Source organism: Strigops habroptila, chromosome 5 (genome assembly GCF_004027225.2).
Source record: "Strigops habroptila isolate Jane chromosome 5, bStrHab1.2.pri, whole genome shotgun sequence".
Taxonomy (NCBI): Eukaryota; Metazoa; Chordata; class Aves; order Psittaciformes; family Psittacidae; genus Strigops; species Strigops habroptila.
In genome coordinates this window covers 21,609,369-21,636,645 of record NC_044281.2, presented here as the reverse complement: position 1 = coordinate 21,636,645, position 27,277 = coordinate 21,609,369, and the positions used below count along the sequence as shown (strand labels likewise).

At 35.3% G+C, this 27,277-nt stretch overlaps 1 protein-coding gene across 3 annotated transcripts in view; it reads right to left on the bottom strand.

Annotated features, from left to right (window-relative positions):
• Positions 1-27,277, bottom strand: part of LOC115608647 (sodium channel protein type 2 subunit alpha-like) — a 73,059-nt gene that overhangs the window by 22,538 nt on the left and 23,244 nt on the right. For 2 of the 3 annotated variants that reach the window (XM_030487806.1, XM_030487805.1), the window contains 16 exons: positions 24,397-24,717; positions 22,115-22,233; positions 21,671-21,760; positions 20,681-20,809; positions 20,145-20,236; positions 18,858-19,094; positions 15,748-15,811; positions 14,377-14,518; positions 13,331-13,537; positions 12,199-12,489; positions 11,185-11,565; positions 9,473-9,605; positions 7,863-8,101; positions 6,349-6,522; positions 4,869-5,225; positions 2,786-3,238 (listed from right to left, as the gene is read on the bottom strand). In XM_030487806.1, the coding sequence (XP_030343666.1) occupies positions 2,786-3,238; positions 4,869-5,225; positions 6,349-6,522; positions 7,863-8,101; positions 9,473-9,605; positions 11,185-11,565; positions 12,199-12,489; positions 13,331-13,537; positions 14,377-14,518; positions 15,748-15,811; positions 18,858-19,094; positions 20,145-20,236; positions 20,681-20,809; positions 21,671-21,760; positions 22,115-22,233; positions 24,397-24,666 (3,378 nt within the window). In that variant the 5' untranslated portion in view covers positions 24,667-24,717. The remainder of the gene's footprint in view (positions 1-2,785; positions 3,239-4,868; positions 5,226-6,348; positions 6,523-7,862; positions 8,102-9,472; positions 9,606-11,184; positions 11,566-12,198; positions 12,490-13,330; positions 13,538-14,376; positions 14,519-15,747; positions 15,812-18,857; positions 19,095-20,144; positions 20,237-20,680; positions 20,810-21,670; positions 21,761-22,114; positions 22,234-24,396; positions 24,718-27,277) is intronic. The other variant, XM_030487807.1, reaches the window with a different exon arrangement.

Genomic DNA, 27,277 nt, shown 5'->3' with positions numbered 1-27,277 from the left:
CATTGTAGCTGAGTAGCATGCAGGCCAATCAATCTCAAAAGTGATCATATATGTATGATTTGTTTAGGTAACCTGTGTAAACATGCTGACACGGTGCTCTGCCTGGTTAAAAAGCACCAGATCTGCATTCTTGACTGATCCAGCTTGATTTTACTCCTGTGAGAAGTAAGAATGGTACTCAATGAAATTAAAACATGGTACCCTTTAGGCTGTCCGAGTTCTGGAAACAGAAGTATGGATTCCTACTTAAAAATGTGTTTTCTAGACAAGTCACACATTTGCAAAACATAGTATTTATAGTTGTTGATTAGTGCTTTAGATATATCCAAAGACATACTGAAAGAGGTAAAATTAGCAGAATATCTGAAGCTCAAAGATGTATATAGGACTTGGGTCTGAATGTAAAAAAAAAAAAAAAAAAAAAAAGAACAAAACCAACAAAACCAAACTAAATCCAAAACATAACTAAAAAAACCCCAAACCAACCAACCAAACAAAAACCCCACCAAAATCCCAAAACAAACCCACACTACGTATGTTACAGCTTTAAGCATTCCCTAAGCAGTAGTAATTAGACCTTTAAAATAACCAGTTGCTAACTATCTAGGATACACTTTCAGAAAGAAGCCACAGGCAAAACAAAACAAAACAAAACCAATCAATCAATCATACCAGGTCAAACATGAAAATTTCCAGGTAAGCAATTTTTCCCAGCTGTGATAGCTTTTTTAACTGCATGACTGAAAAAAGTTTAAGACACATCATGGACTGTAACAGATATAAAGTAATGTAAAAGTGAAAACCCATGCTTAGCAATAAACCCGTCATTTCCGCAAGTACCTCACATACATCTTTTATTAATCTTCTGGTAGTCATCTCAAAGGCTCATCAAATAATGTAGCTATTTAACAACTCCAGTATAAACTGCTCCAATTTAAAGGGAAAGTCTGAAATAATCTACAAAATGAAAGACTTACTGACTGTGAACTAGTATACATGAAACAGTTTTTTGTTGTTCAATTAGGTATCTCCTATGGTTGTCTTTCAAATATGTCAATCCACAGCCACTTTTACAAATTGAGATGGGTTAAATTTAATACTAGATAATAGTATCTTTTAAACAGCTAATGCTTATGTTTAAACTTGAAAATCAGAGGTGAGAAAGCACAGATTTTGTTACCCAGTTCATAAATATAAAATTGTGAAGAACCACGTTTCTTCAATTGCTGGCTAATATCCAGGAAAGGGTTAGATTTAAGACAGTTACCAGAGCAAGAGTAAATTACCTGGATTCCTTCCACAAGAACAAGTTTTAATAAAACACACTAAGAAAGCCAGTATCCTGTATGCAGACTAATAATACGTAAAAGATGTAGCAGCTGTTAAGCAGACATTACAGCTTCCTCTTTGCTTTGTTTTTAAAGGCCTCTTAGTACTCTAAGGTCTTCTCAACAGAGAGGTCAACACAATATATAGAGTAACAGCTAAAAAAAGCTTCAAAAAGTGAATGGAACAGATCAAGTGTCAGGAAATCAGCTGCTGAAATAACAAATGACTGTAATCCTATTGAATGCTTCAGTCTACAATAAAAGAAACACATGAAGAGTTCCTTATTATTCCTTTCAAATTGAAGTTTAATTTAATTACGCTTTGTTAGAACAAAATGATTTTCTAAAATTTGGAAATAATATGGGCAACTTCATTGCCCCTTCAAAACAAAACAACCCAAAAAGCCCACAATTGATCAAATAATAATAATAAACAACACCAAACACAAAACAAAACAAGACCCAAACAAACAAAAAGCAAACAAACAAACAAAAAAAAAAAAAGAAACCAAAACCCAACACACAAAGGAAAACAAAATAATCCTGACAAAGCAATTCAGGCTGGAGTATGACTGTTTGCACAAGCAGTGACACTTCATTAATGTCCTTGTGTCTTCAGGTGCCAGGGGAGTTGATACCAAACAGTCTGCACTGGAACCACAGCATAGCAATCTGAATTTTCAAAGTGTCTCTCAGGATCCTGCTGAAATCCATGAATTTGCTTTCCCCCTCAGTTTGCAGCTGCTGGCAACTGGCTACTTTCCTAAAACCGACCCAGTTTAAGGTCAGGCAGTTGACTTTGAAGTGACTGGTTCAAAACTCCCACAAACAAGCAAGAAATTAGTTGGGGTTTTTTTGTTCAGTAATTCTATTTTTTCCTCATCCTTTTTACTTGACATAGGCACCTGGCAATACTGACATGGTTTCCTTGGCTTTTCCCCATCAATTTGACTTCAGAACTCGAAAACTGTTACTGCTCTCATTATCAATAATCTAACCCTTGTTAGATTATCCAATACAATAATGCTGATTTCTACAGAATTCAGTGAGCTTTAAAAATCAGATGCAATGGAATTAATTTTCTTTATTAATATCTCCTTTATTGTTTTTAAATAGCAGTTTACTTTCATTCTTACTTCATGGACATATAATTATATACCAAAACCAATGTCTTTTGTCTCTGTTTATTCTGTACTTATACATCATTTTTTCTATCCAAATAAAAACCTGGAAAAGTTTGTTTTTCAAAACCCTCTTATAAACAGGTTTGTCCATGTTTATACAGTTCTGCATGGATTTCCTACTCTCTTTAGCTCCACTTTCCCATTTCAGGTTATGTATTCTCAGTACAGTCCAACAATTTTGCATTACGATTGCTTTCTGTTTCTAAGCCATATTATGAAAGAACACAACTCACATAATTCATTGAAACAAAATATAAAATATTTAAATTTTACCTCCTTGCTTCCCTCCAAATCCGAGTCACTGCTAAATTCTTCTGTATTTAGATGTTCAAAATCAGATTCTCCAACAGCTATTGGTACTGTAACTGTAAGGCCTGGGTTGTTTATGAATGATGTATAATCACTGCCACCTATAACAGTGGCCATTCCATTCTCATTTTTGTGATAATTCGTATCTATCCTTATTTCAGCGATGGTACAGTTGGAAATGCAATGGTCTTTCTCATCATGCAACTGATCTGCTGCTGTTCTTTGATTTACAACAGCTTGGTTCCCCCAACAAGACTTTCGGACACATTCACCTGCTTTTTTCTTCACATAATCTATTCCCTTCTGAATTCTTGCAACAGCAATCTGTAAGTTGTTCATTTCATTATCATCCTCTGTAGGCGAAAGGCTGTCCGAACTAAACGAACTCAGCAGCAAGGCCAGAAAAAGGTTCAATACCTAAAAAACCCCAAAACCAAAACACAAAGACAAAAAAAGACAATACAGCTGAATTTCATTCACATGAAATTCTATCACTTCTATCACACATTATTAACTCAGGCTTCATGTTTTCCTTTGCTGTATATGATTCTGGAAATAGGCAGTAAATAAAATGTAAATGCAGTTTAAGCACACCACCTACCCTTCTATGTTTGTAGAAGGTCAGAAATGAATGATTCTTTTGTACTGACTGAACAGATCAAAAATGTTTACTTCTCTGGCACAGGAAAGCACTCTACAACAGAAGACATAGTTCACACATGCAGAAAAGCGCTTTCTTCCACAAACTCATACAAATATTTTGCTGTATGTAACTTCAAAAATGTGAAGCACACCCTGTCTCCTAACCCCCAAGTCATTCTCTTCCCTCAGCAAGACAAAATGTAGAATTGGTTTCAGTTATATAAGCCCAGAGTTTACCAGGAGCTCAAATGGTACTAGGATAGCCGAAGCAGCAGAATACCAGCTCTTAAAGCCTTCAGATCAGCTCTTCTATGCAGCTTTGAAGGCAACAGAGTAAAACTATGTGTAGGGAACATAGAGACACAACTGGATAACACAGCCCTGAATACACAGCAGAGATTGTCTGCTCATGTAAGAAATTCTACTAGAGCTATAGTATAAAATCAGAACACAGTAAATACTGTGGGGAAAAAAAAAAAAAGGAAAATCACAGACATGGATACTTCATTCAACAAAGTTCTGTCTTCTGGTTTAGAAAACTGTTCAAGGAGGATGTTTTATTTGGTCAACCAGACAGCTCTCTAAGACAATAGATCTGTAGAAAATCCTGGAGCAAGTGGCTGTTTTATTAGTGGTAATGCATGACTGGTTTAAAGAGAGTTAGCTTATTCTTGTTGTAAATTTTATTCCTAAAGAATGCTGTCAGGATGGCTAACTTAAAATCTCTTTTGCTACTGAAAGTTACCTAAAGAAAAGATGTAGACTAATAGTGGAAGACTCGGCAGGCAATTAGAAAAGCAGAGCAAGAGGCGGAGAAATGCAGACCTCAGATACTGGTGAGTTAATATATATAAAACATTTAAAAAGACAAATTTATACACAGTAATATACAAACTGATAATGTATGGATAACATACAAACTGGTAATATACAGATCTGATGCTTTCATCTGAAAGAGGAAAAGAAGATATAGTACAGACCACTTTAAAAGTGTCTAAAAAGCACTTAAAAGACAGGAAGCAAAAAGGTGAAGGAGTGAAAAAATATCTGAATCTGTTTTTTTCTGCAGAACTTCTGCCTTCCAGTTCAAGTTTCTTGACTCAATTTGTATAAAAAGTTGGCTGTGCAGTAAGCAAAGCTCAATATGGTTTACATTTCACAGCCTAAGAATGTTAAAGCAGTCATTTTGATAAGAGAGAACAGAAAAAGTGGAAAAAAAATTAAATCCTACATAGGATCAAAAATATAACAAACAGAACACTATTTCAGAACCCATGCTCATAACAAATTAAAAATCATAAAACCCATATTTAAATAACACATTTAACGATGCTTTAAAACTTCATTACTGGTTCTATTACCATTCTTTCTCTAAATGAATACTCAAACTATTTAGGCTACATACCACTAGGTTTCCAATCACCATGACCATCATGAAGACAGTAAGGCACATGGGTTGGCCTGCAACCTCCATGCAGTCCCACATCGTTTCTATCCATTCTCCACACAGCACTCGGAATACAATCAGGAAAGAGTGGAAAAAATCATGCATGTGCCAGCGTGGAAGTTTACAGTCACTGGAGATCTTGCAGACACATTCCTTGTAGCTTTTCCCAAACAGCTGCATCCCAACCACAGCGAAAATGAACACAATGATGGCCAGCACCAGGGTCAGATTCCCCAGAGCCCCCACTGAGTTGCCAATAATCTTAATCAGCATATTTAGAGTGGGCCAAGATTTTGCCAATTTGAAAACCCGCAACTGAAAAATGAAAAGACAGAGATGTTATTTGCAGTAGTTACAAAAACAGTATAGAAATAAACAACAGATTATGAACTAGTGACTCTCAGCAATGACAATAAGAAACTTCAGCATGATGCCAACAACCATAATTTACACAGAAACAGGAGTTTCACAAAATCCACACTTCTAAAGCCTAATACATGCTCTTTTTTGTATAGCATATCTGTATTCTTTTCTACATGGAAGAAATAGCACACTGAATTTGTTCAGATAGTGAATTCTGAACATGGCATACACATTAACAAGTATGCGATTAAAAAAAAAAAACCAAACAAAACCAAAAACCACAAGAAAGCTCAACAGGATCCTAGTGACGGAAAATGAAGGATTCTGAAATTCTCAAAAAATGGTGTTCCAAAATAATATTGCCTCCACAGTCTGGAAATAAAAGCCAAACACAAGCTCTAAGTCAAACATTTCAACTTATGAAGGGGAAAAACATAATTGATACTCCTTTTTAACCATAACCCACCCAAAATAAAAAAGGTATTAAATATTTTTTGTTTTCAGATAAAGTAAAATGGAAATGCAAAATGGAAAGATATCACAGGTAAAAAAAGTCTCACAGTTAATTTCTGATTTTTGAAATAATCTTTTGTTTTCTAATAAAATAAAGCATTCCATTTTTGCCAGGGAGGAAGAGAAGAAAAAGAAAAAAAAACCCACAATCTTTTTTAAATTAAAAAAAATATTAATTTTATAATTCTTTCATTTTAAAAGAACATTTCTAGTCTTGCAATTTTCAGATATCAAAGTAGACAGAAGACTACAAATGTTTTGTTTATCTCTCTCAATAGGCATTAAATAAATGGTAAACTTCGCTATGCTTTACCCATCTGTGTTAAAACAATTACAATAAAATTACAGCTCTTTCCCTTGAAAAATACTTAGTTTCTTCTGAACCATAAAATGGCACACACTAATCAGTGATAATTTTTTAAAACATCCTTGTAGAGATATCCTGTGACACTTAGCAAAAAATACATATAATATTACTAAAATGTCTTATTTACATTAATACAATTAAAATACAAATATAATGAATTAATTATCATAGGTATATTATAACTAATTTATTTACCAATCTGAATGATCGGAGAACGGATAATCCATCCACACTTGACAGAAAAAGCTCCGCCAAACTAAGGGTAACTATAAAACTATCAAAAATATTCCAGCCAACTTGGAAATAATAAAAAGGATGCATGGCAATTATCTTGAGAACCATTTCTGCTGCAAAAATTCCAGTAAAAACCTGAAGGAAGAATTTTTATTGTTACTTTATAGATGAGTATGAGTAAGTTGAATCAGCAGATAAAGAACACTTAAGCAACAATCCCTCTTACAGCAGGATGTCAGTAAAGAAAATTAACACAAGCAGAAACTCGCAGAAAAGGTGACAGCATTAAAATGAGCTGTAGCATAACTGTTAACTGAAGTTAAATCTGAGATATATTTAGTGACTGAAGAATAAACTATTCCTAAGAGGCCTCATGTTCGCTCCTCATCTCTGCTGCCCATCTAATTGAAAGAACTTTTCTCAGCAAGGTAATAACAATTGCTTTCGCCACAATGGAAGCTGCTTTAAAATAAAGATGTGTGAAAAAATATGAATTGGTCATGAATTGGAGAGTGATGCACTATTAAGAGAAGTCTTCATGAGAACTTAGATACAGTAAGCATATCTTCTCTCTCTAGCTGCCCAAAAAAAAAAAAAAAAAAGGCCAATAATGCCAAGGCTCATATTTGAACTAAAGCTCCTTTCTGCCTCTCAATGCCTCTGATGCCTTCTGAAGCAGAAAGCAAATGCCTCTTAAATAATTAGTTGTATTTACTGTAGATGTATGACTACCAGTATCTCCAGAACTGCATAAATTCTTATCTTTTACTGGAAAAATGAGCAAACTTGAAAAACAAATGAACAACCCAGGAGCATTTGACAGTTCTTAAAAGATAATGCTACACAGTTCAAAAAGCAAGAAATCAATTGCCAAAACTAAACGTGTAGTACAGTGACATTTCAGCTGACTGGGAGTAAACACGAATTCTTATCAGCACTGAGGAACACTTACACTCACAGGGCTCAAAATTACATTAACTATGAAAGGAAAAAATGGTTGTACTTCCTGGGTAAAACACACAGGCATGATCACAAGACAGACAAGATGTCTGCAACAGCCATTGATCCTGACCTATTCATCTCCCCTGCCTTTCTCCTCAAACACATCATGAATTTGTTTTAAACAGTGACATGATTATTTTCCATAGATAATGCTCTCTGACTCCAGGTTAAGGTGAAAACATTGAACTATGTTGATAGTGGCTAAAAATATCAGCATAAAATTAAAATGTTGACACATTAAAAACTCTAGACTTAAAACTGAATACAATCCCAACATGTACTAGAATTTCCTATATTCTAATAACATAATTGTTTTATTATTTTGTTACATCATAATAAACAGAATTATTTCTTACAACAAACATAGGTTAAAAACTATACCAGATAACATGATCTATATTATTACCATTACGAAACAAATAAACCAACCACCTCAAACCCGACCTAGAGGCAGTTTCCACTATGGAACTTACCTGATTTCCTATTTTAAGCACATTACTGAAATTGTCAGTCATTGGATAATGTTCCATGGCCATAAACAGTGTGTTTAAAATTATGCAAACAGTTATAACTAGGTCAACAAATGGATCCATTACAATAAATTCAACTACATTCTTTACTTTTAACCAGGGCTCCCAACAATTCCAAATTAAGAAAGTGTGGGCAAACTTATTCCAGCAAGGTGGACATTTTTGTCTGGATTCTTCAAGTTCTGTGGGGAAAAAAAGGAAATATATAGCGAACATAAGTGAAGATAAAGGTTTCTTTATCTGCTTTTTCAGGGTTTAATCTTTATCTCTAGAACCATTAAGGATGTTTGGAGGAACTTCCTCAGATTTCAGAAGACTAAAAGAAAAACATCAAGAGTTTTGAGCTAATAATTGATGAAGTTATCTACTTTCAATATCCTACGATGTTGTTACAAAACCCCCTCAAATATTTATGCTTACATTTGTGAACAGTTTTCTCAGTACGACTTCCAACTTCACAGTCCTCTCAAATGTTCAAATATTTATTTTCAGGAAAAATAAGGTTAATTTCACCATGACTAGGTCTTTGAAAACTATTCAAGCTTTATAAAGAATTTCACTAGTAATAATTTCACTGTTCCAAATAATCCTCCCTCAAATTTCGTTCTCCTTATTACCTAAGGCCTGGCCTTTAAGTCACTGTAACATTTTTACATAGTAGTTGAAAATTTATCACAAGGCATTTCTTCCAATACCTGTATTGCTAAACATGAATAACCAGGACAAAACACATACACATTATCTATTTTAATTAGAACATGTTTCTTAGTTTAGCCTGCTTATCAGATCCCTTAATTTCTTTTTTCACGATGTACATGCACTTCTGTTCATTTATTCAGTCTGTGTATTTGCAATGGCTATATATATTTTTTGTCTTCCTTATTTGGATTGTGATATAATACCTTCAAGCTATTCTGAGATTATGTCAACAATAATCACACTTAGAATCATTAGAATGGTTCGGGTTGGAAGGGACCTTAAAGATCATCTAGTTCCAACTCTCTTGCCGTGGGCAGGTACACCTTCCACCAAACCAGGTTGCCCAAAGCCCCATCCAGCCTGGCTTTGAACACTTCCAGGGATGGGGCAGCCACTTCTCTGGGCAACCTGTTCCAGTGCCTTGCCACCCTCATAGTGAAGAATTTTTTCCTAATATCTAATCTAAACCTCTGTCAGTTTAAAGTCATTCCCCCTTGTTCTGTTACTACATGCCCTTGTAAAATTTCCCTCTCCAGATTTCTTGTAGGCCCTCTTTACGTTTTGGAAGACTGCTATAAGGTCTCCCCTCAGCCTTCTATTTCTGCTGAAGTCTTTTTGTTTGTTTGTTTTTTTATCACCATTTAATGAATTTATATCCTGTAGAATATCAAGTTCCTCTACAAAAAGTAGTATCTTTCTTAAAAAACAAACAAACAAACAAAAAGGTCAAGGTGTTTCAGCCTGCAAGCTAGCACCTAAGACAAGGGAATAAAAACTGCAGCTTTTAGGTTTCCTGATTGCCTTAATTTGTACAGTTACTGTTCTAAGGTAGCACATCTGCAGTTATAACACACCTTCCATTGTATTTGTGATAATGCCAGCTATACTCATGGCTCTTTCCCTTAAATCGGGGTCCTCCAGCAACTCCACTGGTATCTGATATGAACTTGTACACCTCTTTTTTATTTCTATTTCTGTAGTAGTGCTCTATAAAAAAAAAAAAAGGGCGGGGTGTAAATTAAATTCAATATTAGAAATACTGCAAAACAGGTGTCAGAAAGACTTTTGTTTCAATGAATTCATAATATATAAGGCTTTGTATTTAAGTGCTGCTGTATCAGATTTTTCTTCCATTCTACGTATAAATTTAGTATTTTTTCTAAATGGCTGTTTTCATGTTGTATTTCTGAATACTGTTAATACTTATAAAAAACCATAAAAAGATTTTTACATTTAATTATCAGATTATAATCACATTATAGCTAACTACTATTAGCTCCCCATTAGACACAAACAAATATTAAAGGAGACCACAGTCAAGGAAACAAACCCAGATGGATGGAGCACTGGAATTGGAAAAATTCCCAGTTCTTAGTTCCTTGCTTTCTCTACCAATATTTCACTGCTGAACTAGTTCAATCACAAGATATTTATAATAAGTGATTTACGTTAGGAAGTTTTCTGCAGTAACAGTTACTCTCTAGAATTCATTTTAAAAAAATCAGTCCTAATGTCCGTACATGTTCAAAAATAATTTATCTTTAACATTTAAGAACTATCATCACCAATTTATGTTATGAATTTCTACTGAAGAAACAAAAGAAGTCTGACTTTACCCAAAAAAATGAACACTTTTTTTTTTTTTTAGGTATTTTATTAAAGAATTTGAAAGCTGTGTTGTATCATTGAACACACCCCAGTTATAAAGAAGTTCTGAATGTATGAGCATAGGTAGATTTTTTTCAGTAAATTTAATAACTGCATGAAAATGGAAGCATAATGAACTGCAAGAGGATTGTAAGTGCAAGGAATTTGGCTGATGTACTTTCATATGCTGTGACCCAGGTAAAAATTTTTGTTTCAATAAAAGTTTCTAGGAAAATATATGCAACAGATCCTTCTGCTCCATTCCTAAAGCAGACTGGGGGGAAAGGGAAAAACTGTCAGGGAGAAATTGATGAATTTGCATGTACTTTCTTTTTTTTTTTTTTTTTAAACTACACCTTGATCCAAGGCAGTGAGAAACTCAGCTCATCTCTGAGACCCAGGAGAAAAAAGGGTTTCAGAGCTTCCAAAATGTCAACATCATCTTTAAGACTACGCTACATTTGCACAATCACAAATATGTGGACAGAAGGGAAAAGTAGAACTAGCAGATTATCAATAGAGAATTAGGAAATACATTTCTAAAAGAAGCTAAAACCATAAGGGAAGAAAAAATACGAAGACAACAAAATAATCTGCAGAATGCTCAGAAAGCTGAGCACCCCATTTTGGGTTCTAAACCAGATTTAGCAATTGAACATTATTAATTTGATTCGATAAGCAGGTGTATGCATATCCTTGCTCTGTGGGTATATAAAGATGCGCTACTTTGTCCTCTTCCATTTTCATGCTTCAGCCTCTCACTTTTGACTGACTCACCCTAAATCCATTCCATTACAGTAAGATATGCAAAAGCATTCACAACTTCTCAATCATTTTCAAAGCATTTAACTCCACTAAAACATTGTCTGGTGCAATAAAGAAAGGTCATAAAACATGGAGTAATTTAAAACTTTCTTACATTGTCATCGGTTGTCGGTTTATCTATTATCACCTCTGGCAGAAGCTGTCCAGTAGGCGATAACAGACTTGGTGGCCCATCCACTAAGGAAACCACTCCATTGCAATCCACAGTGCTGTGCATCTTCCCATTCACTGGAAACACTGCCAGCCTTCTTGAGGATCTACTGGCCTGACTAATGTTACTACTGCGCCGTTCACCATGTCTGCGTGGCAAAAAGAGAGAACCTCTCCTGCTCCCAGTATCCTCAAATGTGCTGTGCTCATCATCAGCAAAGTCATTTTCAGATCCTATATCTCTTCCATATTCTCTAAAACTGAAGAGACTTGTTCTGCTACTACGTCGGGGAGAAAATAGGGACCCACGAACACTCAGTAAAGACTGCAAAGGAAACATAAACAAAATGCATATTTACTGCGTACCTATGTATAAAAAAAATAATAAAAATATATTCCCCAAGAATCTGGGAGTGTTATTTTTAATACAGTACCTTATGAACATTTGAAATGTGCACTAGACATACAAGTCATGTGAATGGGTAAATTTACAGTATACCTAAAACAATTATTGGAGAGAAAAAAATGAACATGTATAAGGCCATAGTAGTTTCCACCTCTGTATCAAAGAAAAAATCAAGACTTCTAGAACTTCTAATGATCCACAGAGATCATGCATTATGTCAGAAGGTATCAATACCCTTAGTGTTCTACACTGATACATTACACTTAAAATTTCCTGTTATGAATTAATAAGGGATTCCTGTTTCAAGTTAACTAGGGAAAATGCAGTGCTTCTGGCATGGTAAGACCCACCAGATCCTAAACAAAGTGAGAGAGAAATCAAAACACTTGTTTAGGTACAATCTAGAAAATAATAACAACATTAAGTCAAGATTTAGAACAATGCAACATTACTTTTCCTTGGTTGTATTAGTTTGCAAAGGTGCGATGAAGTTTGTTGGACATTACAGTTACCTCACAAACCCCAAAGTAACAACTGCGCTATTCACAGTACCTGATGGGGTGATGTGAATGGCTTCGCATAAGCGAGTCTGTTCCCATCCAAAGAAAAACGGAAACCTTTCTTTCTGATACTGCCATCTGATTCAGATTTTGGAAGCTTTTCATCCTTCATGTCATCCTCTTCTCCAGAGAGCTCCTTCTGCCTTCTTTTCTTCCTTCTATTTCTCCTCTCTTTGGCACTTTTTGAGCTGATCTTGGACGCTTCCGAAGAACTATCTGAGGGTCCATGAATCCCACTTTCACCACTGTACTCAGTCATCTCTGCTGCAGCTGCTGCTATTGCCTGACACGACAATTATTTAACGTGACGATTTACAAATCACACCATTTTTTAAAGAAAGCTATAGTCATTGTTCCTAAGACTTATAGCAAATTACTTCTAGATGTGTGACAAAGGCCTATATGGATTTGTGAAAACCTTCTAATGAAATTCTGCAATATGAGTTAAAATAAAAGGGCAGTTATGAAAGTTGCCATTCAAATTGAGTTCTGTTTTGCATTCACATCATGAAGTCAGACTGCACTGTATACATCCACTAAGTTAATTAGAAAATAATTGAAAATTACTAAATTTATCAATTAGATTGAAGTCACACTTCAATCTGTAACAATTTAGTAAACTAATTTTTACTGTTACTGTAAGTAACAGCTTCCTTAAGGTGCTCTTTGGAAAAAACTTCGAGGTACTACTTCCAGTCTTTGATTCACTGGTGGTAATACAGGTATCAAAAATTATTCAGAAATTTAAGGAAAAAAATATTTTAAATTCTAACCAAGGCTTGGCAAGTATCCCACAAGTATTGCAATTACTTCTAAGCTGAGAAGTTGGAAAAACATCGTGACAGGCTACTAGATACTACCTCTAGAGAATAAATATTTATTAAAAAAAAACTATTAATCTGATTTGTGGAGTACCTTTTGTTCTCAGTTCAGAAATTCATTAACACTTTAGACATTATACATTTAAAAAGCAATAAAAAGCCATAGAGAAAGTAGTCTAAAGTACTTGTGAGGTATGTAAAAGAATGGCTTTTTTAAAATATGCTAATTGAATTATTGGTTCAGTTTTGAACGAATAGCATGCAAAAGCATATACTAAAGTTCAAACTCTTGTTAGAAAATACCTGAGCTGCTTCTTGCTGCTTCTTCAGCTGTTCAAGCATCTGCTGCAAGTCTGCCTCCCTCTGCTCTGCTTCAACTAGAGTTGCTTGATTTTGTTCTTCATAAGCCATGGCAACCACAGCCAAAATCAAGTTAATCAAATAGAAAGAACCCAGAAAAATGACCAGAACAAAAAATATCATGTATGTTTTGCCAACAGCTCGTAGTGTCTATAGGAGAAGAAGAGAAATGTACCATCTGGTAAAGACAGGCATCAGTTCTGCAGTTGTAACCATTTACTGAATTTGAAAAGTGCAAAACTATTATCGAGCTGTTCTTCCTTCTGTAATAAGATCATACAAGCTTTCTGGATTACAAAGTAATCAAAAAAAAGAGAGCATTCATGTATGTGAAAAACATGTTTAAGGATAATGCTTTGAGACAAAGCTCTTTTAATGCCTTATAATCTTGAAAAGGATGTGGGATCAGAGTATTTAATGTGAATCACACATGAAAGGTTGGATGCTTAGTACGCTTACCATGTGTTAGCATGCTTTCCCCCTGAAATAACCAAAAGAATTAAAGATGGCACAATTGATTAAATAATTAAAAGACAGTATTTATTATAACTAACAGATTTTCACACACTATGTATGAAAATCTATGGTAAGAAAAGTAATTTATAGAAGACATGTATTCTTAGTTACGAAAAACAGGATTCCCAGTACAGAAATTTAAATCCAGATTTTGCTGTCATGGAGTATTCTTACAATTTAAACTCGGTATTAAAGTTTTTGAATACAAGATCTATCATGAGGCACAAAATGAAAAATACACTGTAAAAATTAAACAAAGGATCAAAAAACTTCATGGGGCTCTTCAGAAATCATGTGAGATTCTGTAGTAAGTGCCCATGTCTGCTTAATTCTGCAACTGAATTCGACTTCTTTCATAAATTCATTTTCAATTGCAAACAACAACAATGGTATGACATATAAATATGAATGGCCTTTCCATGTTTAATTCGGGGCCAGTAAGACACTAACCACAATTTTTACTATATACTCACCAGCTGATAAAGATTTTCCCAGTAGTCCTGTGTCATCAATCGAAACAGTGACAAGAATGCCCAACTGAAGGTATCAAAACTTGTGTATCCATAGTTGGGGTTTTTACCAGCTTTCACACAGATAAACTCTTCTGGACATTTACTAGGAGATTTAAAAAAATAAAAAAATAAAAAAAAAATAAAAAGGTAAAGCAATGCATATAAAAAAAATCATATAATACTACATTTGTTTTTAAGTTTTTGTACCTTGGGCATCTATTTGTGGCTTACAATATTTTAAAGATCAGTGGGAAAACGAAAAGTGTTCTTTAAAAAAGCCAGAGAAGAGGAAACAAGTAAACAAAATTCTTTGTTCCTACCTTCTTTCACCATTATACACAAAATAAAACTTATTCCCAACAGTTTGGTATGACCTCTGCAGATACCTTTTCAATGGAAACAATGTATTTACTTAACACAGAGATTCCATATACTGAATACTTCCAAGCAAAAGAAAAAAAGTCAGTATACATATTTTTATGCTGAATTCTGTCTCTCAGCAGGGTTGGCCTACCAGATTTCTTGGTTTCTTCAAGTTTGCGAATTAGTCAAGTTAAATTAACAAATTCTACCAATTCCTCAACAGCAAATAACCATCAGAACATCATCTCCTAAAATTGTACATATCAGTTTTTATAGTAGGTGATCCAATCTCGGTACCAACTCTAGGTACACTGTTGCAGTTACGATTCCAGTGCTATAGGGAGGAAGAGGTTCTTGCCTCCAAAACTTCTATAGAAAAATACTAGAAAGATTTCTTTTCATACATGTGCATGTATACTTGATGCATAAAATTATCTGATAGTTACTTACATACATACATGAAATGTTTACCAAAAAAGACTTAAGTATATCTGTTTTAAAGACATAACAAACGAAAACAAAGGGATGGACTGATATATCATTAGAATATAGAATTATGTGATTTTGTTATGAAGAATTGTCACAGAGAGCAAGACAGTCCATGCGTGTGGTCCAGAGACACAAGAATCCTGAGGATGTTCTCTCAAAAGCTGGTCAATCCCAGTGCCCCATGCCCATTTTAAAGATGAGAAATTGCATGAAACCCCTAATAAAGTATGTTCTTAAGTCACTGATAATGCAACATCTACCCGCTGAAATGGAATTTTCTATTTACATAAGAGTTTTTTAAAGAAATTTACAGCAAACATTGTCTCATTTGACATTTTTACTCATTCAAGTTTTTACTTACTATGAACCACAACCACACAGTATCGTGAAGACAGGTAGCTCAATTAGCTTCTTAAGTTTACAGTGGTATTTTTTGCATTTTGTTTAGACAGGTAGTATGTAATTTTCAGTGTACCTTACCCTGCATCTGAGCTATTGCCACAAAGCAGATAATCCTTTTGTCCTTCTAAGCGATAGAAATTACCTAAAGAAAAAGCGGGAAGCAAAATTATTATAATCAGTAGCAGGTTTTGGCAGGTTTTTTGTGAGAATGAATCTATGTCCAAGTTACCATGGTTTGAATGTTCACAATTTCCCATTCGTGTTTTCCCAATAATGGGTTCAAATACCGGCACATCCATATTGATAAGTAAAGTTGTAAAATTAAAGAATAACATAAAAACACAATGTAAAAATAAAATCCTAGAACGACGATTAGAACATTTAGACATAAATTGAATTGCCTCTTCTTAATTCTTAGCAAACACTGAATATCCTTCCAAAATCTGATGCTTAAGTGAGAGAAATAAAGCAAAAAGCTTAAAACTCCTTTGCTTATTCAGTAGGTAGATTGTTATCAGACAATTAAAGCCTACCTCTTTTAAAAATCGAACTATTTACAATGGCTGGCTAACAGTTTTAAAGTCAGTGCAACTATTAACTAGCACATCCCGCAATTGAAAATATGAAGGTAGCATTTAAAAGGAAGACAGATGTTCCAATTACAATGTTATAACAGCTGCTGTAAACAAATTTATAGAATTTTTCTTCTAATTATAAGGTGGTAGGCTTCAGAAATAAAAGAATGAGGTTTTTGTTATTAATGATTAAAAACCATGTTGTCCTTTAAAACAAAGAAAAAGAGTATGGATAGAAAGATGGTAACTAATTAGGGAAGAAGCAGAGTGAGGGCAGACCCCATTCAGAGCGACCTATGTAGGCTGGAGGAATGGGCTGGCAGGAGACAGAAAATTCAGCAAAGACAAATGCAGAGTTGTGTCCCTGGGAAGGAGGAGCCCCTTGCAGTGATACAGGCTGGGGGCTTACCGGCTGGGGAGCAGCTCTGCAGAAAAGGCACTGGGAGGTCTTGGCAGACACAGAGCAAGGTGAAGGTAAGACAGCAGGCTGGCAAAGAGGCTGACAAAAGGCTTGGGGTTTTAAAGGGTAAAAAACTGTTTAGTCAGAAACTATGATGAAGAATATATGAAGATAGGAGGACTGTAAACTGAACACTTACATCAAGTCTAGTAATGCCAAAATCCTACCATTCAAGCACAGTACTTACGCAATGTTAGAAAAATTATAATCCTATTATTTCCATAGTCTCTTTAGAGCTGTCCAGAACTCTAAATGTTCAGCTACTGATCTAAATGCCAGATGCCAATACTCTGACATATGGATCTGCTCATATATTTTCAAAAAGCAAATCTGGCTTTGTTCCTTAATAAACGAAAATGCACATATGTTAAGAAAAGTCGCTAGATGGCATCACAGTCACTCACAGCTGACCAGCATATGATATGCTGAAAAATAATACCAGGAGGGCGCATAACTGAGCCCACTGAAATTATAATGCAACTGACACATAAAAATGATTACGAACAAGTTATATAAGAATGGAGGAATACAAACACAACTAGATGGAACTTCCTCGCCTGCATCTGTAGATGAAGCACTCTGTGGAGCACTCTGTAGAGACTCCAAGCAAAGTCAATGGTTGTAACATAGGAAGCAAATGACATTCTGGAAGATTTTAGTTCTGTTTTAGTTTTAGATTGCTACTTAGTGGGAAATGGAAATAAAAAATCTCTATATTGTATTTGAAGAGAAAATTCACAAGTGTTTTACAGCATAAAAACTATCAGTCAAAATTACCTACAAAGCACTATCATCACTCCATTTTTGCAACACTTCTTAGGCATATAAACTAACTAAAATAATAGATTGCACAAAATATGTAAATACAGTCACAGAATTTTGAGAACATTAACAATTCAGAAGCATAGAAAGAAAATCTAAAAATACAGAAAACAGAATTTTAATGTCCATTTTTAAATAAGGAAGAAAACATGACTCATCAAAACTCAGCCTGTAACAACTGTATTTTCTTTTACTTTTGGGTCAGTGAGGAAGGAAGCTAGCATCTATTATACTACCAATTTCTTTTTCTTTAAATGCACTACTACAAAGAATTACTGAGCAATACCCTGTAAATCCACTTCCAGCACACACCCACACATGAAAATGAATCAAATTTTTGGCAATTAGAAGTTGTTACACTACATCTCATGGTTATTAATTGTGCTATCATTTATTATTAAATGTGCTATCATTTAATATGACACAAACACAAAAAATAAATAGCTGTCTATTTCTGAACCTGCCTGAATGTTATCACTTCAGTCTACAGAGATTAAGACTGCTGCAGAACATCTGGATAAAGATGTCTTTGTCAGTGCCCTTAGTAACAACAGTAGGTCCTACAGATGAATACCATCTTCTTTCCTATCAGAATCACTAATTGCCTAGTGAGTTATTTATTTAATAGAGACCAACTGATTTCTTACCTCTCCCTAATAATAAAAGTACATCTTAACTAGGAAATCTCAAATATTTATCTAGTGCTTCTCTGCCTTATTTATAACCTAAATGTACAAGGAGGGGCTAAGAGAGCCTTGAGATCAGGGTGGGAGGGTTGTGTGGGTGGATCTTCATACTGCCTACAAGCATAACATGAAAGACTAATGAAAATGGAGCCTGACTCTTCCCAGAGATGCACGCTGGTAGAGGAAAGTACAAAAAGTTTGCACATTGGAAGTTTGGAATTGATACCAAAAAGAGATACTGTGAGACAGGTCAAACACTGGACAGGCTGCCCAGAGACATTGTGGTATCTCAATTCTTGGAGATATTAAAAAATTGACTGGACATGGCATTGAACAGTCTGCTCTAACTGGACTTGCAGGTTAATAGCAGCTGGTCTGGTTGACTGTGGAGATCCTGACCAACCTGCCTAATTATTCTATGATTCTGTGATTCTAAACCCAATCTAACCCTATAAATACATTTGTAAGCGCAGTTATTGTAAAGAACAATCACGTCAGCATAGGTTTGGGATGCAATACATCCAAATCCCTACTCTTTGTCATCATATTTAATTGACTTTTATCTTTAATCTATAGTATGAAACAGTAATCTTGTGTGTGTGTTTATATGCAAAAATTTTAGCAAGTTACAAAAGTGTTTCTTACTTCCATTCGCAATGTATGCTGTCCAGTCAAACTCTGTGCCATTAAAGTATGGAGCTAGGTATTTTTCAAAAGATGTTGAATTTTCTGATGGCCAGAACAAGCATTTATTCTTCAAATTGCCCATGAACAACTGCAGCCCTATTAGTGCAAATACACTCAGGCAAAACACAGTCAAAATCATTACATCTGAGAGCTTCTTCACAGACTGAATTAAGGCTCCAACAATAGTCTTCAAGCCTGCAAAGAGAAGCAGATTTTTGTTATGATATTAAATATTTACTTACACTAAAATGTGATGTGAACTACTCCAACATACAAATATCATGCACAGCTCCACAAAAAGTCTTAAAATATTTTCCAAAGGAAAAAAAAGTACCAATAAGTCTCATGGTTCCTGACAAATTAATTTGAAAATATGAATGTGAATGAATGGGACACATTCCAAAGCACTTGCTCTTCAAATGAAGAGGTAACTTTTTATTCATGCCCTCTATACATGTAAACTACATGTAAAGAAAATTGGTCATTTTATTTTCTTCTTGATGCCTCTTGCTCCAAACCCTTCCCAGTGTTCTATTCCAATATATCGGTTCTACAACAGCAAAAAAAACCAGAACATAATTGCATTGTGGTAGACATTGTAATGATTGCATTCTTTTGCATCCTATTCAACTGGAGATGGGGTTTGGTGAAGACAGGCATCTTAAGGTAATAAATATACCATGCAGTTCCCATGCTACTCTTTATTATCTTATTCTTTTGTCAGGAATCCAACTTTTACAACAGACTGAAATTTTCAATCCCAAATGTCTTCGATAGATAGTAACGTTCACATTAGTAAGAGAAAAATAAAAATAATTAATTTTGATCCTTAATGTGGGAAAGAAAATTTGGCATCATGAAATGGAAGTATGCACAGGCTATGTAATTCAGTTTCTCATGCAAGAATGTATTAAACTCTGAGGCTGAGCATTTTAGAGAATTAGAAAAGGGAATCAAATCACATTTAAGACTAAAACCTGGATGCTTCTGTTAAAGATATGAGTCCAGCTCCTGCCAAATTTCAGTCAGCCTCGGTGTTTAACCTCGCTCTCACCTGGAATGACTGATACTGTTTTCAAAGCTCGGAGAACTCTGAATGTTCTCAACGCTGAGACATTGCCCAGGTCCACAAACTCTGTCACATATCTGTAGTGAGGGATTCCACACACAAACACAATGACAGCACACACAAAATTAAACAGAGGTGATGTGGAGTGCCTACCATTTTACACATTTACTTCTTACCTGGGATTACAGAAATAGTTTTCAAAGTTCTCAATACTCTGAAAGTTCGAAGAGCTGAAACATTGCCTAGGTTTACAAATTCTGTTATATACCTGTAGGATTAAATCACAGTTATTCAGAATTGAGGTAAAGCATATCCTACTTACCTGGACCTGTAATCCAGACTGATTTTCTTTGGAAGAGGAACTTTAAATGAAAGACTTGCATTCATATATTCCTGTTTCAATTAAGCTTTCCCTAAGAAACACACACTGAAGTATCTCCATGGAATGCAAAATAAAAATGAGATTGATTTCCCTGTTTATATTGTTTAGATAATATATAAAACTAATTGTTCAGTGGTAACATCTCTTTTGTACTGTGGGACAGTCCACTAATTCTGCTGTGTGCTACATCAGTGTAAAATATTAAAATGGAAAAAGCTGAAACACAATTCAACTACAATTCATTTTACATGAGCTAAAATAACCCAAACAAATTATTACAGGTTCAAAAAAACATTCTGACATTTTACTTTAAAAAAATTATATACTTACGCAAAGGAAATGACAACAAAATCAAGCCAGTTCCAGGGGTCACGAAGGCAAGTAAAATCATTTACACAGAAGCCTCTTGCAAGGATTTTTACCAGAAACTCAAAAGTATAAATTCCAGTGAAAGTGTATCTATGAGAAAACATGCAAGCAAAAGTTAAAGATTGTCATTCAGTGATACAATATCACAGACATAATGGAAAATCACTCAAACCAAGTGATTGGTATATATACTGTAACAGCAGTTACAAACTCACATAAACTATGTCTGTTTTCCACCACTGTTCTGCAAGATAATTGGATCAATTACTTATTTTATCTGAAACATTCTTCCAGTTTCTGGCATATAAGATTTTGAAATTTCAGTACAAATAATAATAATCATGACTAACATGAAATTATTTTTGCTCAAATAAGAATTTCAGCATGGTTGCCATGTCAGAAATAAAATCCATAGGTAAATGAAACCTAGTGTTTTCTAACACTTGATGACTGACCAAGTAGGTTTGAGAATGTCAAATAATAGCCCTCAGCAGAGGTATTTTTTTTAAAAAGAGTGTGTGTCCCCTTTATAGATTTTGTTATACGAAATAAAGATGCTTCAAAGGGCCTTAAAAAGCATCTTCCACAATGAAAGGCAGTAGTTTCAGGCAGAATGGCTTTTTTATTCCCCTTTTTTTTCAATAAAAATTCTGAAAGAACAGCTCAAGAAGGAGAATGCATAGAAGTATTAGTTGTACAAACACTCTGAACAAGAGTATTAATCAGAATATTGTTCAGAGGAAAAGATTAACAATATTACAGCTTGTTTTCTTGCTAGAGCTTGCAGGTCTATGCTGCTTTGAAGTAGCAGCAAGGACCAAGCTCAAGCTAGAAAAAGGAGACTACTGGTATAACACACAAGGGTAAGTAAAACCATATGGTCTAGTTCTTCATCTAACTTTTCATTTTTAAACCACTTTAAAAATTACTAGCTAATTTAAGTATACTTACTCTACATTCTTTGTCCATTCTGGAAGGTTACTCCATGTCATAAATACACAGTTTGTCAAAATAGTGAGTATAATGAGCATGCTGAACAATGTTGACTGTAGTTAAGGAACATACTCTTGTCATCAATAATGCAAATAATGATGCAAATAATGATGCAAATAATGATGCAAATAATGATGCAAATAATGTCATCAATAATGCAAAGATGTTTCACAATAATGATGGCTATACCACTAACTCCGTGATCTAGGCATACATGCTGTGCATTTCTTCCTCTGAATTTAATCAGAAAGCTAAAGAGACAAATCTTAGCTTTGATTCATTTTGAAAGAAAGAAAGAATGAAGTGCAGGTACACATTTAAACACTAAACAAAAAAACTAACCGTTATTAAAGATTAAAAAAGACCAGTAATAATTTTTAACAAACCACTTGAAAAGGATATGAATGAACCAAAATCTTGATAGCTGTTCTTCTAACAATATTGAAAGGAGATAAAAGGTACAAGGCAGGTGTGGCACTGAACCTGAAGATTGTCTTCCCTTTATTCAATACTATAAAGGTCTTAAAAAAAAAAAACCCCACAACAAAACAAACAAACAAAAACAAACACAAAAAGGGAAGAGACAGGAAATAGGAAATTATGGACACCCGTTAGCAACTTTGCCATAAATAGAGGCAGCACTTACACATCAGTAGAATTTTACAAGCAAATATCAGTCTAAATTTTCGCATAAGCAATGAAAACTCAACACCATACATCCTCTGTCTGCGCTTTTAAACAAAATCTGCATTTCAGCATTTTCCAGGATTATGCAATTACATTAAAAATATAAAAATTTCATTTTTAACTTTTAAAATTAATCCAGCTATAATACCTGTACTGCAGATCAAAGTCAGCAATGCAAAACAAAGCACCTAACTAACCATTTTTGGACACTTACAAGCAACTATTTCAGTGCTTTGAAACTGCTTCTGAGGTGAGACATCCTTCGCTTTCAAAGGCTTTACTGCCTTTACTGGATGTACAACTATCACTTGTACCATTTATGCAACTATTTTTTTTCATTTTGACTATGAGGCAAAATGAAAATGTCATCTAATTAAATCTTAATTCAATCTATATCCTATGATTATTCTCCCAAAAGGCTAATATCTGGAAATACAAAGGTAGTAACATTGAATCTTTATGTTTTCTAATGATATTCTATTGTAAAAGAAACAGATAATTTGACAGTAGCATTCATGAAGTTGCAACAACAAAACCTAAACTAACTAAAAAAACCTACATCTGATTATTAGTCTTCAACATTCTGTACAAAAAACCCACTGCTTTAACTTAGCTGCTTCTTACAGAGATAATATAGCCCTTTCATCACTTACTTATACACAAGTTACTCATCTGTTGATTATCCAATACTTGACTTCAAGAACCTGTTCTGGTTTTAATTCAGCAAGCATTTTATTGATTTACACAACAAAATAACCAATCACTGCTTATATTCCACTTCTGCCTACATAAAAACATATTTCTTCATCTGTACTTGCCAAAGTCACCACCACTCTTTTCTCCTTTTGTTTTCATTATATTTATAAAAGAAACTGAGTCGCATCGCAGTACATATATATAAATTTAGATTTTGTCTTCAGGTCTATATTGGGCCTATAACATAGACCAAATATTGAAACACAAAGTACACAGTTTTAGTCCTTACACACAGTCCCATCTGAGAAATGAGTGTGGGGCTACTCGCAGGAATGTTATTTTCATACTGTAATGCTGAACTGATACTGAGCCACAAATCCTCTTTTACATTAAGCAAAACCACACCATTTATATGAAATTTCTGGGAAAACTTCTCATCCATGCAGATACAAAGTCATCCTAAGAGGAATGATGTAGCGACTCTGAAGAATCTCCTTGCTCTGTAACATACTATTATTGAGGTCATATGACCTCAAATTATCCTACTAGTGTACTGTCTTCATGTTCCTCATGGGGCAGTCCAGGGAGCAATTACTTGCTGGGGAATTAGTATTAAAAACCATCAGGAAAAACATAACTGGCCAGAAAAATCAAATCTTCCCCATGAGACTCAAAAGAGCTGCCGTGGCCCTGAAGCAAATTCTAGCAAAACAAACTCATATCTGCAACACGAACTCTTACCAATCCACAGAAATCACATCATATGAAGCTGGCATATATGTGATAACAATATTTATTCTTTTTACTTACGTCCCTCCCTAGCCAGACAATGTTTAACATTTAACTTTTTGTAAACCAAATATTTCTATGAGATTCCAAGGAACGTTTGACAATCAATCATTTTGGCAGATGACTGAATGAGCACTTTTTCCAAAGACTACCTTACTGAAATAGATCTCAGGTACTGTCTATGTTTCTTAGAAACCCCAGGAACAGAGTAGGCAGACAGAGAGGTAGTTTTCAAATGCATCTGCATTCAATCAGATCTGAAGAGATTAAAGGACATCTAACGCAAATCCACTAATTCAAAATATCATCATAAGGAAACCTTAGATATTAAAAGAAAAGCTTCTTAAGCAGAAGAGTTATAGTCATATTTAGTGTATTCAAATTAATTAAGGTGATATCACATACTGTATAATACTTCAACCAGGGCTTCTGACTACTTCCACACCGGAGCATTTATCACTTTATAGTTCAACAGAACTGTTCTAATTACACTCTTAATATAAAATACTTACTTTTTTATTGATATAATATGGATCCAGGTCCTCCAGGGGCACAGACACCATTCTTGGAGGAATATCGCCATAAATAAATGGCAGTGTCTTTCCTGCCTCCAAGTCAGTACTTGGCTTTGGGTGATCTTCATGACCACTGTCATCCTTATGCTCGTCTTTGTCACAATGAGACTTTTCATCAGCAATACGTTTTTCAATAGCTGCAAGAGATTCTTTGGTGAAATAGAAGAAGCTGTCAGATCCTGGCGGTACCAGCATTGCCTGTGCCATCTTTTCATTCTGTAAACTTTAAATGCTTTTAGCCTCTTGTGCAAGAAGATCCTAGGAGAAAATGAGAAAAAAAAAGAAACAGAAAATAGAGGGCATAAGCAATGAAAACACCCAAATAAAAGCTTTTGGCATAGTCATCATTTGCCTCTTTTCTAATTCTAAAGCCCTATAGCAAGAAGTATGTGAATTAATTGTCAGATACTTCATAGAAAATTAGGTACCTGTAACGACATGGAGAACGGATACAAATTATGATGTAAAAAAAAAAATGAAGGGGGGTGGGGGGATAAAATTTGCACACAGTTTGCCAACTCATGTTAATGCAAACCTCCCAACATGATAAAACAAGTCTCACCTTACCTAGCCTAAACATTAAGTTAAAACACAACTTACTGTGAAAAAGAAATGTGTTAACACAGCTATGTAGTGCAGTCAATGATTACAACTTCCAACATATGGAATGATGGATCAAGTTGGCAAAGTACCTTAAAAAACAAACCCTTGCAACTTGTATTACAAGAGCAGAAAGAGAGAACATGTCCTTCCTATTACTCTTTCAATTTCTTGATGGCAACACCGCTCCATCTGGTGACTTATGCTAGGCTTGCTAAACTAATGTTTATATTATACTGTTAGACAGGTAAAAAATAAACATTTATGTATTCCTTCTACATTTAGACATTTGCACAGGCAGAAAGCAATTGGGCGGAAGTTTAGTCTTTCCCATTTTGGGTTTCCTGTCTTGCACCTTCCTGACTTTTAATTGTAACTTTGGTGGCACTACAGTCCATAATTAAGGAAGTTATGAGGGATGAGTTTTTAGATTTATATGAAAAACACAGCATACTCTCCCCAAAGCTTCAGTATTGCCTCTGAAGCCTGTATTTTCAAAAGGACTAAAAATAATAAATTGATTAAATTACAACAAACAATAATAGATCACATCTCTCTAGGTTTCTATTTTCTACAATGAGAGTACAGTTAACAGCCATGGGTGCAATATCTTCAGAAAAAAACAATTTTGTGAACGGAGACAAATTGGACTCCAGTCCTGCCTGCTGACATCAGTAGGCACTGTAGCCTTTGTCCACATAACATTGTGGTGGGTTGATCGTGGTCATCTGCCAGCCTCCCAGCCAGATGCTCTCCCAGTCCCACTCCTCAACAGGAAGTGGGATGGGGAAGAATGAAGTGAAAAAGCACACAGGTTGAGATAAAGACAAAGAGATCACTTACCAATCAATGACAGTGTCACTGTCATGGGCAAAACAGACTTAATTTGGGGAAAAATAATTTATTGCCAATTAAAATAGATTTGGATAGTGAGAAACAAACACAAAACCTGAAAAGCTTTCCCCGCCTTGCCTCTTTTTCCAGGGTCAAATTCACTGCTCCATTCTCAACTCCTATACCTCCTCCCTCCCTGTGGCACAGGGGAATGGGTGGCTGGGGTCACACCACTGTGGTTCCTCTCTGCCACTCCTTCCTCCTCACATTTTAACCCTGTTCCAGCATGGGTCTTTCCCATAGGCTGCAGGGCTTCAAGGTAAGTCTGCTCCAGTGTGAGCTCTCCATATGCCACAGTTCCTTCAAGGAATATCCACATGCTCTGGTGTGGTGCCCTCCACATGCTGTCATGCAGATACCTGCTCTGGCATGCTCCTCCATGGGCTGCAGGGAAATACTTCCTGCACCATGGCCTGTCCCACAGGCTTCCAAGGAATCTCTCCTCCAATGCCTGGAGCCCCTCCTCCTCCTCCACTGACCTCGGTGTTGACAGGGATGCTTCTCACACTTTTTTTCCTCACACTGACACGTGGCATTTTGCACTTTTTGGATGTGTTTTCCTACACGTGCCACCATCTTGGCTGACAGGCTCAGCCGTGCTCTAGGGTGGGTCCACTGGAGCTGTGTGGAAATGGTTGTGCCCAGCACCAGGCAGCCCCAGCCTCTCCTCACAGAGGCTGCCCCTGCAGCCCCCCCTCAAAACAGGAGCCACAGACACTCAGTATAGAAATACTGTCAATACTGGTCAGGTGCTGTGAGGCCTAATTCCCAAAGAGGAAAAAAAATGAAGCATATTTAGATGAGTTGCTCAGCTTTGCTTCTGTCACCAGAAATGTCACAGACTGAGTCTGCTCTACCCAGAAGGTGACAGTTGGCTAAAGACTAACACATTTCTGATCACAGTGTGAGCTTAATTGTAGGGAGTGCTGGGAAGAAAGAAAAAAAAAAAGTATTACATGTTTTTTCATGAAGTGTAACAGCTCCAAAGTCAATTAATGCATGACACCATGAACCTCAGAAATCTGCTCCTTTTAGGTCAACTTTTAGGTTAATTTAATGTCAGTTGAGGAAGATTTACTTTTTAACAATTTGCTAGCAGGAGCTAAATTCTCATGGACATGCAACCTGATGTTATACAAGCCATCTCTTCCCCAAAATTAGCCAGTCTAGGGTATGCACAGACTTCAAAATGCTTGTTTTTCAGATGAGCTAAACCAGCTTCTGATTTCTTAGCAAATACTCTTTACCGTGATAAAAGACATAAAAAAGGCATCTGCACAGGCTAGTAAAGAGATGAGATGGTGTATTGGTGGATGACACATGG